The 16,418-nt window shown below is 47.2% G+C and overlaps 1 protein-coding gene across 3 annotated transcripts in view; it reads right to left on the reverse strand.

Annotated features, from left to right (window-relative positions):
• The window catches only part of nab (NGFI-A-binding protein homolog), an 867,324-nt gene that overhangs the window by 195,541 nt on the left and 655,365 nt on the right, over positions 1-16,418 (reverse strand). For all 3 annotated transcript variants that reach the window (XM_077628086.1, XM_077628088.1, XM_077628087.1), the window contains one exon: positions 8,973-9,161. In XM_077628086.1, coding sequence (XP_077484212.1) covers positions 8,973-9,161 — 189 coding nt within the window. The remainder of the gene's footprint in view (positions 1-8,972; positions 9,162-16,418) is intronic.

Below are 16,418 nucleotides of genomic sequence, written 5' to 3' on the forward strand. Positions count from 1 at the left end.
GACTCTAGACAAAACTATTTACAACGTGACTAAATCGTTGATCAAACGAATTCAGCCCCAGTTCAACCCACAGCGGTTACTTTTAACCCCTCTATCTCCAACCTTAGTGCGGCAGCAACCAATGAGCTAGCAAGTGACTCTCCTCACCAATCAATGGTTAGGGAAAGGGAAATAAGGTTTCCGCCAACTACTTGCAGATTGGGGAAAGAATATCGACTAAACATTTGTCTGGGAAAGGAAAGCCAAAACTCTGCAATTCCCTCGACCAGCCAAACATTTGGGAAATGAGAGATTGCTAGCAAACACAAACAGCACAAACATCCCTACTACTCCCCGCTGCACAGAAGTTACTACATTCCTAACCTTGACATCTGTCTTCTCTTTCGCACACGTGCATGCGAGACAAACGGTTGCCGAAGGAACTATCACTTAAGACGCTTGGTTCTTTACAGAAAAAGAAAAAAACAGAAGTCAAGGTAATAAGCGCTTCACGGTCGCTTGGTCCTACGAGGTACCTCTCCCGTATGCCCGAAGCCTCAGAAACCCCTTGGCGCCGCACACATGTCGACCACCGTGCCTGCCTGAGCTTCTTCAAAACGGGTTATGCCCTTGACGGCGCGATGAACACAACAACATCCGCGTCAAGAAGGAGAGACGGGGACGGAACGGGTCCCTTTGTTGGCGACACGCTGACCACACTACAGCCGCCGCCGAGCCCCAGTCGGGCGTCCCTCGGAGGCAAAGTGGCTCCACAAACGCGGCGTTCCTCGCGACCAAGAATCTGAACGGCGCCACGCAAATTGCAGCGAACTTCACACTCGACAAGAGCGTCTGGATCCCTGGACCCGGCCTCCCGGTTGGTTAGGCCTCGGGCTAGTCGGCCGACACCTTTGTTTGCGGAGTTTCCCGCGTGGCCGGGTACCCAGACTTGGTTGATCTTATGGCTGGGGTCGCAGCCGGGAAGGATGCGTGCAGCACGGTGTCAAAGCCTGCCGAGTAGTTTGACAGCAATGTAACAGTAATTTTACTAAGGTGACAGTTTAGACTTCTTTTTTTTCATCGGAATGCAAACTGCAGCGGGAGCGGTGTATGATAGACGAAGTAGTAAGAAACGTAGAACACAGCCTCCGAAGGTCACGGCGAAGGCAAAATCTATAAGCGTCCCCGACCGCATACTCTACAGCCGAGGCCTATAAACAACGGCGACGTAGCACACCTGTGACGCGTAGCGGGGAAGCCAACGTCATCCCTTTGCATCTGCCCTCATACCGTTAGAAAGCACTTTGTCTTTTGGCGATAAATGTGAACGCGCTTAGCGGCTAACAAAGCGCCTTCTAGTGGCACAACTGTATTTTCCGTGACCGAAGCTAATGCTGCGCCGTAGACGGCAGGTAAACCTGCCACCAGTCTTGTACAAGTAATTTTTTGTAACAAATTACAGTCTTTGAATTTGTAATGAATTATTACTTCACGTAAGCTGTAGCGTTTTCGGAAATCCAATTATTATTTTTTTTGCTGTATATTACTAGTCGACTCTTAGATTTCGTTTTCAAAAAGAAGTTGTAACTAACCCTCCGCGGTTAGGGCGCTCGGCTACTGATCCGGAGTACCCGGATTCGATCCCGATCGCGGTGGCCGCGTTTCGATGGAGGCGAAACGCTAAGGCGCCCGTGTGCTGTGCGATGTCAGTGCACGTTAAAGATCCCCAGCTGGTCGAAATTATTCCGGAGCACTCCACTACGACACCTCTTTCTTCCTTTCTTCTTTCAATCCCTCCTTTACGCCTTCCCTTACGGCGCGGTTCAGGTGACCGCCGAAGAGCGAGACAGATACTGCGCCATTTCCTTTCCCTCAAAACTAATTTTCAATTTTCAAGTTGTAACCAGTGGTATAACTTCGACAACGTGAACTCTGTGGCAAACACAAATGTAGCACGAAATTCCTTCCTGTTAGAGCAGCCACGGTCGAGCTGCAGGAAAGCCGCGCGTATGAGGGCGTCTGCATTTGCAAACCCGATTGAGCGGATTGCTTGAGGTAATGGGACCCCGTAGAATATCTGTTACGGGTCCCAATTGGATTTATTGTTCAAGAGATTACGATTCGATGGTTCCCTTTGCTCAACTAGTGGCCTGGAATTGTGAACGCCTTTTCAAGCATGTCTGTTTGATTGTTAATTATACGGAGCCGGCTCCCTAGGGGGTGTGTGTGTGTGTGTGTGTGTGTGTGTGTGTGTGTGTGTGTGTGTGTGCGTGTGCGTGTGCGTGTGCGTGTGTGTGTGTGTGTGTGTGTGTGTGTGTGTGTGTGTGTGTGTGTGTGTGTGTGTGTGTGTGTGTGTGTGTGTGTGTGTGTGTGTGTGTGTGTGCACACGTTCTGTGCGGATCTGATTGTACACAATAAACTTCTCTTTGTGGACTTACCTTTGGAAATGAGGCGGAGAGTTTGAAGGTTGCTTCACTTCCGCCACCGGTTGGCCCGGTATTGCACTGCCTCCTGGATCGGCCTTGGTCTTTATACCGCGCGTCTGTACTATCCTTTCTTTGTATCCCATCTTTAAACTCTCCTACTATCTGCACGTGGTAGCGACTGTGGCTCGGCTTGAGCCAGTGGGCAGGCCTGTGCACTTTCTTTCTTCCTGGCAACAACAGACAGACAGATTCCACTGTTGCGAACGTTATGTTTCGTAGAACGACGGTTTTCCGTGCGTCGACCTCTGAGACCAATTCCTCGCTTTTGCGGAAACGTGCGGACTTATTTACGACCGTCTGCGCCCTTCGAGGAGGGCGCCCCTCTACTGCGTGCCAGCCGCTCTCCCTGGAGAGAGCATCGCTCAGCGCCTGAGCCCTCGAGTGGCGAGAGGGGATGTGTCGAGACAACCACGAAGGTGCCTGTCGCAAAACGAACCTCGTACGCATCGAACCTTTTCTGCAAGCTCTCTTTTTACCCAGCAATAAATTCAGTTATTCCACGTTCAATTAATTGTTGGCGCGGTTGGTGATTTTTCAACGAACGTCAACGTATTCGCGACAGTCACCGTGTTCCGCGCTTCGCATTCCCCGCTGACGGCACAACGACATGCCAGTCTTCGTATGCTAAACAACGCACTTTCATGTGGCGCGTACTACATTGCGATACTGTTCAGCGTCGCTACTCTTGTGTGTGCACAATGAAAAGAGCGAAAAATGCCGAAGGAAACTTGGAGAAACTACTGCAGCTGAAGTAAACGATATATGTACTGCGACGGACTATAGATGAAGCAAGCAGCACAAATTTATCTACAGAGTAAGTTAGTGCTAAGCCAAAAAAAAAGGATGAAAAATAGCATAATATTAAACGACTACTTCTCTGTAATTGTTCAGTTACATTCCAGGGGCTCTAATTCACCACTGTATTCAGTTACACGCAGTACTTGTAGGTGTAATCGGTTATTTGTTCTCTGTAACGTGTGCAAGAATTCCGGCCACAACTGAGCCCCGTGAAAGTTACGTTATCCCATAGCTACTGTGGAGGATGCCGCTGGATGTGGAGCGGCATGACAACAACGCTTGCCTGCATTTTTATGCAGGCCTGCATTTTTATGCAGTTAACTCTTTTTGTATAGACAAGAATGTTTCCCATTGCTTTACTACGGAAGTCGTAACTAATCCATGTGCGCGAAGGACAAACTTTATAGCATAAAGATTTTGGTACACAGCGGAATAATTGAACATCGCCTTACAATATTCCACAGTTACCTAACAATTTTTAAAAAATTCAGGCGGGCATTTTGTTGACCTAAAGTGCGGTGAGGCGAAAGCCTTTAACGCGGTGTTGCTGCTTGTGTCAGTGATGTGTGATGTTGGTTAGAGAGTATACACAATTGTTTCTGAATCCTAAATGCTGGAGACACTGGAGGGCGTTTGGGCGGGATTCGTCTTATTTGACGCCTTTCCGCGAACACTCTCCAAAGTCCTTACGCTAGACAAAAATTATTGTGGGACTGTAAAAAGAATGAAAAATAAAGTGTTCCTGCTCGTGCCATTAGCGCGCTCGGCTGCGGTACGGAAGGATGGTTGTTCGAATCCAATCGTGCACAAGGATTTTTTTTTCTTATCGAGTTAATTTAGTCATCGGTGGGATATGACTTGAGGCCGGACATGACCTGAGACCGGACAAGGTCATGGCCGCAAGTGTGAGCCATTAAAGGTTTTCGCCTTAAAATTAATGCCCCTGGACTTATCGCCAGTGTCAGAATTGATATCGCTCGCACGAAACTGCTTGCAACAGCCCCAACAATGGGCGCTGAAGGCCTCTTTCAGTGTAGCGCATCTCGAGGAAGACAGAGAAAATATAGTACGAAGTCTGAATCCGTCATGACGCCATATAAAAGAGTCTTGGCACTGTTGTCACGACGCACCATATAGCCTGCTTTTCCTGCACTACACCTGCACTTTACGTCCGTGTAAACATGAACCTTGTTTCAGCCGCGTAGAGGTCAGTTGAGGGACGAGCCCCACGAATTCTGGCTTAGTTGTGTCTAAGGGACTGGAGATGTGCCTCCGTCGCTGAAGAGATTGTGTTGTATAGTAGAACTGAAAGGAATTTATTTAAAATGCATCCACCCTCAGGGTCAGATGAAACGCTAACAGCACAGTTGAAACGTGAACGCAAGATGACGAAAATTGATGCTGTCGTGGAAAAGGCGCTGTCTGATAACGCACCGCGCCACCGTAGTGAAAATCAAGTCCTGCTAGTCATCGATTACAATATCATTTTTCCCTCCACGCTTCGGCTTTCGTGTTCGAAGCACATACACCCAAGAAAGGAGGACAAAAGGCGCAATGCCTGACAAAGGCCTTCCTCCCGCGTGAAGAAAGAAAGAGGGGAACAGTTTGTTGCTGGAGACACGCAGCGGATGGGCTGACGCAACAAGTGCGGTCAGCACCAACAACATCGAATTTCCCATGGGACCAGACTTTGAGCAACAACTTTTGGCGCAGAGCTTTGCTTTGGACACCTTACCATCGCCTGCTAACGCGAGAGCAGGCCTCACTCTTACACTGGTCGGCATGGCTGCACATAATCTGCCGTGTCGCGCCCCCTCTATGCTTGATTTGGGCTGATCTGCAGAAATTTCCTTTTGTCTTTGCGTGATCAGTGCTGTGTAAACTGAAAAGGTAAGAAGTGCACCGGCCCAGCATCGTTCGGTATCCGAAAACTGAAAGCCGCATTGTAGAAAGACTGCTCCTGGAGTGGGTTACGAAATTTCGCAGGCTGGTTGGCTCAAAGGCAGCGGACGGGGCAATTTGAGACACACAGTAGGACGAAGAGCAAAACGAAAAAAGCGCTGCCTAGTTAATTTGCGCGACATCATGTGCAAGAACATAGGTGACTCCAAAGAGAATCACAACATGCGCGCCGAGAACAATGAACAAAAGAAAACAAATGCTAAGTATAAGAGGAAGAAAACGATTAAGCTTCCCCCGGAAGTCACCGCTTTTTGCGCATCCAGCCTCGATTATTCGTTGCCTATCTTTCACGATTCCTTGCAACCACTGCGATGTCACTACACCAGAGCACGCACTGATTCTTCTGCATATTTGCTTGTTCAATGTCTCCGCAGTGAATGCCCGGGTGACCAGAATTTACTTGTGAAACTTTCCAACCGTGTTCTTTTAACCTTTCATTAGGACACCATCCAGACTGCCCCACATATTGGTCACAGCAGGACAGCGGAGTGCAATGAAGCACAGCCTCAGCACAAGCGATGAAGCACTGTTTGTGTTTCGTGGTTCCCTTAGTCTGCTTGCAATTTTTGTTAACAGCTCGGTACAAGCCAGTTACACGATCAAGCACCGAGAACACAACATCGGCGCCTGCTATTTTTCCAAATTTTTCTAGGATGTGCGCGGTGCCACGCAGATAAGGAATCACCGAGACACGTTTGCGACACGTGTCTTGATTCCAAGTCGTCGCACGTCTTCCTTAGGGTAGACTCAGTCACGGATGTCACAAGTTCCGGTGGGTAGCCGGACAAAAGCAGCGTTTTCACCTTGTCTACATAACCCGCCGCGTTAACTCAGTGGTTAGGGCGCTCGACTACTGATCCGGAGTTCCCGGGTTCGAACCCGACCGCGGCGGATGCGTTTTTATGGAGGAAAAACGCTAAGGCACCCGTGTGCTGTGCGATGTCAGCGCACGCTAAAGATCCCCAGGTAGTCGAAATTATTCCAAAGCCCTCCACTACGGCACCTATCTCTTCCTTTCTTCTTTCACTACCTCCTTTATCCCTTCCCTTACGGCGCGGTTCAGGTGTCCAACGATATATGAGACAGATACTGCGCCTTTTCCTTTCCCCCAAAACTAATTATTACTATTATCACCTTGTCTACAAAGCTGGAATGCAGCCTATTTCGTTAGTGAGCGTCTGAAGCATGACAGAATGATACCTGCTTGGATATTGAAAGACGCCAGTTCCATCCGGGAAGCGGAGGTCGAATTTCGATGGAGGCGAAATGCTAGAGGCCCGTGCACTGTGCGATGTCAGTGCACGTTAAAGAATCCCATGTGGTCGACATTTCCGGAGCCTTTCACAACGGCGTCCTTCATAGCATGAGTCGGTTTTGGACGTTAAATCCCCATAAAACCTCTTTTCATTTTTTTTTTTAAGGACATGGTCCAAACAGCAGCAGTGCCTTATCTGCGTATTCTGGTAATATTTTGACCCTTGCGCTAGTTTTAAATGTACCAAGTGAAGAAATCTACAGTAATTATATCCGATGATTTGGAGTGCTTCCCATAATCAAAAAGAAAGGCCGTAGTGGCGACTTATAACGAGCCGCGGCTACAGTTGTAAGGGCGTTCCTCTGTGACACCACCAGCTCGACGGCACTATAGTAGCCGTATATTGTCTCCCCAGTCTAAGCAGTAACAGGACTTAAAATCAGTGTCAAATGTGGTAAGCTGCGCCAAATGAAAGCTTTTGTTTCCGTACGCGGCACATACCGTTCAGTGTCCGAGCAACTTTAGGTGCCAGTTTCTTATTGTGACCGTCGCAGGGAATAAATCCGCCCGGGGCCTTCAAAAACCTAATAGTACCTTTACACAGTCGCTGGGAAGGTTAGGATGACTAGTTGAAATACGTCTCGCGTTTCCAGACCTTAAATGTGCACTCAAAAGGAACCAGAACTCGTCTTTTTACCGCGGGAACTCTTTATATACGTTCCGGGCATTCTTAGAAACTTCGAATTATTGCTCTGTACGGCCGATTTCCCTAATTAAATCACTATAAACGTCCCGGCTCCCGCCTTTTTTTGAACTGAACGCGGTAGGTAGGCGGAGTCAACCAACGCGTGGAGTGCTTTTCAGCCAGTCCAGTGGCGGCTTGGCTTTCGCTTTTATTTTTTTTTTTAGGTTTCAGTGAATAAACATTTTCAGTCACAGACAATATAGCCGCAAATTACGCCGACGGAAATAAAAATACACGTGGACTCTTTGATTTACGTATCACTCCGCCGATGGCATAGCAGCAAGCCGCCACGGTACTGGCTGACCTGTTGGTTGACTCCTCCTACCTACCGCGTTGAGTTCAAAAATAAAAAAAAAGCGGGAGCCGGGATGTTTAATCTGATTTAATTAGGGCAGTCCGCCGCACATGACAATATTTCGAAGTTTCTAAGAATGCCCGGAAAGTGCAGATAGAGTTCCCGCGGTAAAAAGACGAGTTCAGATTCCTCTTGAGTGCACCTTTAACTATTCAGCCTTCATTTCATCCCGGTTTTCTACGAAGTAGCCTATAGAAGGCCATATGTGCAATTTGCCTAATGCATTGGTTGCTTCCATTGGTTAAGTAGGTCACGGTAAGTTTTGAATGAAAAAGGTTCCGCGTAGTCAACATATTCTTCCTCACTGAGTACGCGTGCGTGTGTACAGGCATGCATGTATGTACCGATTCTGCTGCGGCGGAAGACTAATCGGGTGCCTTCGATTGCGGAGAGTTGAAACGCCTTCATCCTAAGGAGTATTCATGAGAGTTGGGTGCACTGTCTGCGTTAGTGTCGTCGTTTGTGCTTTGTTAGTGCCACCAGGGCTGCCTCACTACTCGTTAGAAGGCACGTTGGCGCAAGGAAGAAAGGGTAAATGCACCGGCCTTGTCCTGAAAGCAAACAAGATGTGCCTGAGCGCGTCTCAAGTCACAGTGGAAGGGAGACGAGCCTAGCGCAGTTTGCTTCATGGAGTGGCGCTACCGTCCGTTAGGGTTATTATTTAAAAACGGTACACGATAAAAAAAAAGACTTTATTTTTAATAATGGTACCCGGTAAAAAATAAGCAAAAATTTCAATTCGAATCATGGCGCGCCATAAAGAGCGCTTATTTTGAATAACGTTCGGTATGAGCGGCGGGCGGGGAATTACGGGAATATCAAGTCCACGTGATATGAAAACATATGAAAAGCCATCCGCTTCTGCATATGTTTTCCGTGTGTTTCCCACAATAGTTTCCTACATCTTCCATATGAGTTCCACGATGTGCATGACGTCGAGTGGCGGCATTTCGACGCAGGCGAAATGCGAAAACGGCCGCGTGCTGTGTAAGGAAGGTGCTGTGCAATGCCTCCTCTACGGCTTCTCCCACAGCTCATGTTTCGCGACACTAAGCCTCACGTCTCACGGGTCATAGAGAGTCCATCCGAATTTCGATTTTCCACTTGCATTGTCCGCATAGCCCCTATACACACCGCATATTCCATTACGGCCTCAAAATGCGCTATACGGAAAGAATCACGGGAATTCTTAAATGAAACGTTTCAGCAGGATTAAAAAACATAAAACTGAGTAAGGGACAGGACATAGGAGAGAAGCAAACAGAACGAGCTCGTCCCCGGCTCAGTTGTATATTCTGTAATCATGTACTATCCCCCCCCCCCCCCCCCCCCCCCCCCGTCGCTCAGTGTTGGAATTCGTTCGAGCAGGGTTGCCTACAGGCGGTCACCTACCTCTAGGTCCTTACACATCCTTCGGCCGTGCGGTCTGGGGTCGACGAAGGCGTGCGGAGGGAGCGAGCGTACGAGGAGCTCCGCCGACTCTGCCAGCCGTCGGATCTGGGCCTCGACCAGCACGGGCGTCGGCGGCGTCAGGGGCCGCCCGGCCGATTCCGACGCCTCCCCGCCGGAGCCCAGAAGTCCCTGCGCCGCCGCCGCAACAAGCTCACGATAAGCTACACGGTAGATTGCAGTGCTGCATCGTATGCGTGAACACTGTGTCATCGAGCAATCTCCCATCCGCGTGCGAGCCTCGCCTCCGCAACACTATACGCCTTAACGGCGCTTAAACAGCGAAACTAATCTCGCGTTGCTCAAGTTTGTTTTGTTTTTCCACACTCGTCCTGCACCTTGCACTCTTTTCATCAGAGCTAAGCGGTGCTTGCCACGTCGATTTCTACTCAGCCACAACCGGAAGGCTGCTCTTCAGCTAGGCTGCAGGGTGGGCAAAAGCGACATTCAATTCCTGGTGCTTTTGCCAATGGCTCGTGGATAACTGTGATCCGCGCCTATGCCTGTACCCGCGGCATATAAAAGTGCGTCCATACGAGAGACTTGCTCAGTTCGTCTCAACCCACCCTAATACCCTCTTTACACGGGCAGCCTTAACTACGGTTAAGCTTAACTGCAGTTAAAGCGTTTAACCGCGGTTAGAGTTAACTGCAGTTCGCCGCGCTTACACACAGTTTAGCCATCTCGGTTAGTGCGACGGAACAGATCATGTGATATTCGCCTCATTGAAGTTAAAACGTCGCCCACTGAGGCGTATTATTAAACAGGGCTACGTTGAAAAGAACACATAAGAGGAAAAACGTTGTTTCTTGAGCTAAGGCCGGCTTAAAAATTTTTTCTTTGTGGTTGTGGTTGTCGTTAGACGAAATCTAAAAACAAGTTCTAAACAATGATCACAGTCGACTTCGTAGCCGACTGCGCGTTCTACTTTGGCTACTTCAGCCTCTTTTCCCCGTGACTGCTCGCTGCGACGCATCACTGCTCACTGCTTTCGTTGTTTATTTTCATGGCTTTCTCTTTGCAGTGAGTGCTGTGCTTGTGTAGTTAAGATCCTTGGACGTCTTGCGTGTCAAGCCTATGTTGGCCCTTAGCAGGCCTGTCGTGAACGAGGGCGACGCTCAATTTTGGGCTGCGCTCGTGGCGCATCAAGCAGCGCTACAACGCCTGCGCGTACAGATGCTCGCGCTGAGCGCTGAAATTGTCATGCTGGAAGAGACGAGGAGGTGACACCGGGGGCGGCCGAAGCTCTTTTTGTTGCCGGCGGCGCACCTGTCCGTCCGTGAGCGAAATCTGTCGGCGTACCCGCGCCCAGACTCATGGTACGAGACCACGATTCCGCACCTTCCGGACAGCGGACTCCGGGAAAGCTTTCGGATCAACCGCGGCACATTCCGGTACACGGTGGCTGTTTGTGGAAGCATGAGCCGGCAAGATACCAACATGCGGAAAACTATTCCGCTGGTGAAACGCGTGGCGATCGGCTTGTACCGCCTCGCAGCATCAGCAGTTGAGCGGACTGCTGCCAGCTTGTTTGGCGTGAGCACTGCGTCAGTTAATTTAATATTTCACGAATTTTGAAGCGTGGTTGTGGAGCAGTTGGAAGCACGATTTGTGCATTTCCCAACACCAGCTGAGCTTCACGAGCACATGTGTAATTTCACAGCACTCTGTGGTTTCCCTCAAGGTGTCGGTGCAGTGGATGGCTGTCATATCGAGGTGTGCCCCCCAAAGCAAGAAGCTGCTGAATAATACAATTTTAAGGGGTGGTACAATGTCACTCTACTTGCTGTCGTCGACCACACATACAGTTTCCTATGCGTGAATGTTGGGAGCCCTGGTAGGGACAATGACCCGGCACTGTTTCAGAAGTCTCGACTGCCAGCTACTCTGGCTAATGAGCTGTTCTGACAAGAAAGATAGCTCATTGAAGGTGTGGGATTTGGCACAATTCTTCTTGGTGATCAAGCTTTCCCCTTGCAGACGCACCTGATGAAGCTGTACCCCTTCCAGGTGCCTCTGGGTCCCCCTCACAGACCTTTAACTACCGGCTGCCGAGTGCCAGACGTGTTGTCGAAAATGCTTTTGGACTTGTCAAGGCATGCTTTAGAATGGTGTTGAAAGGCCTTGAGTGTGACACCCACAATGTCAGTTATGTGATCCGTGCTGCTTGTGTGCTGTACAACATTTGTGAGCAGCTCAGTGACCGCTGTGATTCAAGCTAGTTTGGTGTGGTGCAGAGCGCTGATGAAAGGCGGCCTCAGCCGGTGTGCACAAGCAACCGGGAAGAGACGACAGGTGCGGCCATCAGGACGCCCTGGCCAAGCACCTTGCCTTGAGCTAGAACCCAGTTCATGGGAAACTCAAGAGCAGCTCAGAAGGGCACTTTTACCAAGAGGGAACAGCCCTGAACAGAGCTACACACACATTATTGAAGGAGCAGACACTGGGATCGGCTCACCTTAAATGGCTACCATTGCACACACATGATGCATACTCCCTACTGGGGTGAAGGTTATGAGGGTTACAACTAGTGTAATCTTCGTAACCTACGTGCTCTTCATAAAATAGGTTTGGTTTATAGAGGTTAACGTTCAAAAGCAGCTTGGGCTATGAGTGATGCCGTAGTGAAGGGCTGCAGAATTTTCGACCACATGGGGATCATTAACATGCACTGACACTGCACAGTACACAAATGTCTTGCTTTACACCTCCATTGAAAAGCCGCCGTCGTGGCCAGGCTTTCAGAAAATAGTCTTGCATTATATAGCTAATCTTAATTATTGGTTCTTGTTAAACTACAAAACGAAGTGGTTTGCACCAACTACTAGTACTCCTTATGACAAGCAAACCTTCACCTACATGCAACAATCTCTAATGATCTAATAATGAAGATTTCATTACTTCCTGTAAACAAATTTATTTCTTCAAACAGTTTTGCTCACAGACGATAGTAAAATGCCAGCATGAGTTTTCAATTTTTATATGATTCATTCTTGTTGAGCACTGCTGTTTATGTTGCTGTTTCATTGCCATTGTACTACCTTTTTCATTGTTGTGTTTGTGTCACATGGTCTCCGTATTGGCAGCTATTCTATCACTTGCTGTTTGCTTATAATTTTCGTGTATAACTGGCCGTCGTCTTGCCACGTTGCCAATCAGCAACTTGTTGGTACCTTGTCAAGTAGTACAAGCTTTTAGTGTAGTCGAGGGTTCGACGGCATACCGTCTGGTCAGGAATCATGGCTTGATGAGGTTCACTGGTCACTGACCAAGGTCAACAAGAAATGACGTTTCTGGAGCGCTACGGCTCCCTTGTGATGAGGTTCACTGGCCACTGACCAAGGTCAACAAGAAATGACGTTTCGGGAGCGCTACGGCTCCCTTGTGAAGGGAGCCGTAGCGCTCCCGAAACGTCATTTTTTGTTGACCTTGGTCAGTGACCAGTGAACCTCATCAAGACAAGCTTTTAGTTTTGTACTCCTACTTCTGAAAGCAGAAGTACTTGCTGAGGCGTTAGTTGGTTTATCATAAAGTTGAATGGCACAAAGGAACAAAAAGGAAGACACAGCAGTGGCGCTTTTTCTGTCTCTGTGTCTTCCTGTGTTTGTTCCGTTGCACCATTCAACTTTATTCTGAAAGCAGTATAGTGAATGAAATGAATTCACTATATAGACCTTTCCAATAAGGTCTCCCTGGGTATCACCATATTTTTAAGCTAGGCTGTTGCATGCACCTGATGCTAGCCCAATGGAAGCGGATACCTCTGACCAAAAAAGTTGTTGGTACTTGCAGTCATATTACAGTGAACATTTTGTACCTAGTCGAAGATTAAGCAATAGTTGCGAGAAATTTTTTCCTTTTGCTCATGAAGGTAACGAAATCATGTCGGTCACAGGTGGAAGCTTCATATTTTTGCACACATAATCCACACACAAAGCAAACACAAAAATGTGACGTAAATGTGACCGAATAATGAGAGCTGTAAAAGACTTACAGTGTGATAAATTTCATTACATTCCCATCCCAACTCGTTAAACCAAAGTACGCTTTCTGTGAACAATTTTGTCATTATTATTTTGCTGTTGTCAAAATTCCCCACTGTTCTGTAACTTGCCCGCCCTGCCCCCCCCCCCCCCCCCACCTAAAAAAAAAACAGTTATGTTGCAAGAAAAATATCAGCCTTGTTGCAAACAGTTCCTGGTGAACATGCAACAGCCATTGGTTCTGAGCGCAGAAGCAGGTGAAGTGTTACTGCGAGAGCAGCAGCAGTGTACTTCCAACAGACTTGTTTGGTTACTGCACTTGTGTACCCCTGCAGTGTATGAATGGGCTCTGTTAATAACTAATATTGCAAGCTATTGCGGTAGCCAGCCCGCGCAATACAATTCACTGTTTAAAACACTACACAAAACTTTCAGCAGCAAAAGATTTCATCTCATCACATGCTGTAATATCAAATAACTTCCAGTTGTTTTGATCACTCTTTCTTGAGCAAGTCATTATTTTCTTTGTTGTCTAGAAATTTTGCAAGCAGTTGCACCATGCTTGCATTTATGGCAGTCGCTTCCTTCTGGAGGCGCACCATTATCTTGCGCATTTTGTGTGCCTTGCAGTCGGCCTTTGCTGCTGCCTCGCTTTCTCCTTTGTGGAGGGCAACTAGCTGCTCTATAGCAGATTTTTGTCGCTTGTGGCGGCTCTTTTGGGGTTCCCTTCTTTTGGTGCTTGTGTCAGCACCGGCACTGCTGCTTGCCCCTGCTGTGGCACTGCTGCTTACGCCATCACTGGCTCTGCTTGTGTCGCTGCTGCTGTTGCCTGTGCTTTGCAGTACAGGTACTGCAGCACTGGCACTGCAAATGGGGGAGCTGGCCGCAAGTTGTGAGAGGTCGTCTCTTCTACTTCCTTCAGGCAGGCTGTCCTCCCATGACAGGAGCACTTCCGAGCCGTCTGGTGCCTAATTGACAACTGGCAGCTGCACATGATGAAACATACAAGACAACATGTTATCATCTCAGAAAAGAGGTTAAATGTGTCCTAATGTAATGAATTACAAAAACTCTAACTTATGATGGCCAAACTGGAAAGAAGGCAGCGGTTCAAATTTTTGTTTTCCTGAACATAACTAAATAGATATATGAAGATCCAGCCATGTACATCAGCATTCCCTAGCCCCAACTTTCACATGAACCAATGGGTTCAGTTCAGTTTTTTCCTGAATACTGTTGCGGAGTGCAATCGCCTTTAGGTTTATGTGACTCGAAATAATTTGTGAAGGAGTTGGAGGATTTTTGTACAGCTCCTGGTGTCGGTGTTGAGATGAATGTTGGATTTTATGTCCTTTAAATGACTTGTGGATGTTGCGGCTTATGGTTTTATGGTTTTTATAATTGTGTGCCCTCCTGCTTGGGCCAAAGTTATGGCTCGCAGTATGTGCAAATAAATAAATGAACAGCTGAACAAGACAGTATACCAAGCTCATCAAAGTCAATAACAAGCACTATGTTAAACAATTGCAAGCATGTGGGGCATGGTTGACCAAGGGTAAACCGAGCTGATGAAGTTGAGTTGAACAGAAGTACATGGAAGGTGAAGTGCGAACTCTGGCACGACAAGGCGCTGCGATTTGAAGACGCAAGTGCCACTTCCGCTCTCCATTGCCATTAATGCCCATGGTTGTTAGAGCCCCCCCCCCGCTGAGTCTGTTCAATGGTTCCAAAGGAAATATTGCTGGGTTAGTTGGTTCATCATTCAAGGCTTAAAAACAGCCCGAAAATGGGATGACACAGAAAGAAGGAATAGACAGCACTGAACTTGCAATTTAGTGTATTTTGTGTAAAATGGCAATAAATACAGAAAGCATGCATAAAGAGCTTATAGATAAAAACGCAATACAATACAGATATTACTTATATGCTTGAACGAAGACAGCACAAGAAAGAACAACCACAGAAGAGGACATGACACAAAGAACGCTTTTCTGTGGTTGTCCTTTTTTACGCTGTCATTCATTCCAAGTATGAATCACCAACTAGCCCACCACTTTGTTTTATTATATTACTTGGGCATTACAGACATCTTAGAAATTTATTATTTTCTTTGCTACTTCCCTTCAGTGTCCCTGTAGAGAAACAACAGTTCACAATAACAGCTTATATTCCACAGGTTGCTGTATTACTCCACTGTATTCAAGCCCAGTTGCTAATGGAATCAATAGACGAATATGAGTATCTACAAGAGAGAAGGATGAAGGTGAAGCTGCATGTGCCCAGGTGTGAAAGATGAATTGTCATAGGGCACTAGCAATATTAATATGTCACACAAATAAAGGCACCGAAATTCTGGTGCATACCATAACTTCATCTTACCAGAAACTTAAGTCGTATCTGTCCGTAGTGTGTGCCTTTCGACATATGATTCCCACCTGAAAAAAAAAGGACGTAACCTAAACCAGCATTGCACATTGAACTCCCTGTACAACAAAGCGGTCTTTGCTCTGGCATGGTAACATTAAGTATATGAGGAGACAACCAGCTAACTACCGATATGTAGAATTGCTAGCAAAAAACAAGGATTTATGGACGAGCAGTCGGAGTTGCTTGGCTAGTTGGTTCACGTTTCATGACAAAGAACAACAGCATAAGGCAAAAATGTAGACGTGGCCCTGTGCCCATGTTTGTGGGAGTGGTTTACACAACTGCTTGAGTCTGTTCTTCATTCTCTATGAGTATAAGTTCCGCACTGAGAAAGGAGCAGCAATAGAATTCTGAAGTGATCTGAACGACAGATTACACGCAATGGTATAAATCACAAATTACCTCTAAACTTTCCTCGATTCGCCCATCATCGTTGATGGGAAGGCAGCCAAGGAAACTGGAGCTGCCAGTAGAAGATCCATGGGACGCCAGGCGACCCAGTTGAAGTGCCTGTCCGTCTCAACTGCCTGGACAAATAAAAATGATGTGAGCTATTAAATGTGTCACTCAAAAACATTTAAAGGTTGTGATCGCAGCATTTCTCTCAGTGGATTATGCTTCACTGTACACATTCTCAATGCAAGAATACAACTTCATAGATAAGTGTCTAATGCATATGCACAGGTACTGGTGAAATTAATGCATGCAATTTACATTTGCCGTGTGGCTAAACTACATCCTGCTAGTTGCTGCTTTGCAATTGAAGCCACGACTGTGCATTATGGTTCAACTATTGTCATTCTAGCAATGTCTTACTTGGTTAATTTTTAGATTTATTTCTTTCATATATCTTTCCAAGACTGCACTGTGTATACTATCCCAAATGCTGCTAGTACACAGTAAAGCCTGGTAAAGAAATATGAAATAAATCTAGAAATTCAGTTAACTACATTGTTGCTCTAGCAGGTAGCCAGAAAGA

Source organism: Amblyomma americanum, chromosome 6, assembly GCF_052857255.1.
Source record: "Amblyomma americanum isolate KBUSLIRL-KWMA chromosome 6, ASM5285725v1, whole genome shotgun sequence".
Classification (NCBI taxonomy): Eukaryota; Metazoa; Arthropoda; class Arachnida; order Ixodida; family Ixodidae; genus Amblyomma; species Amblyomma americanum.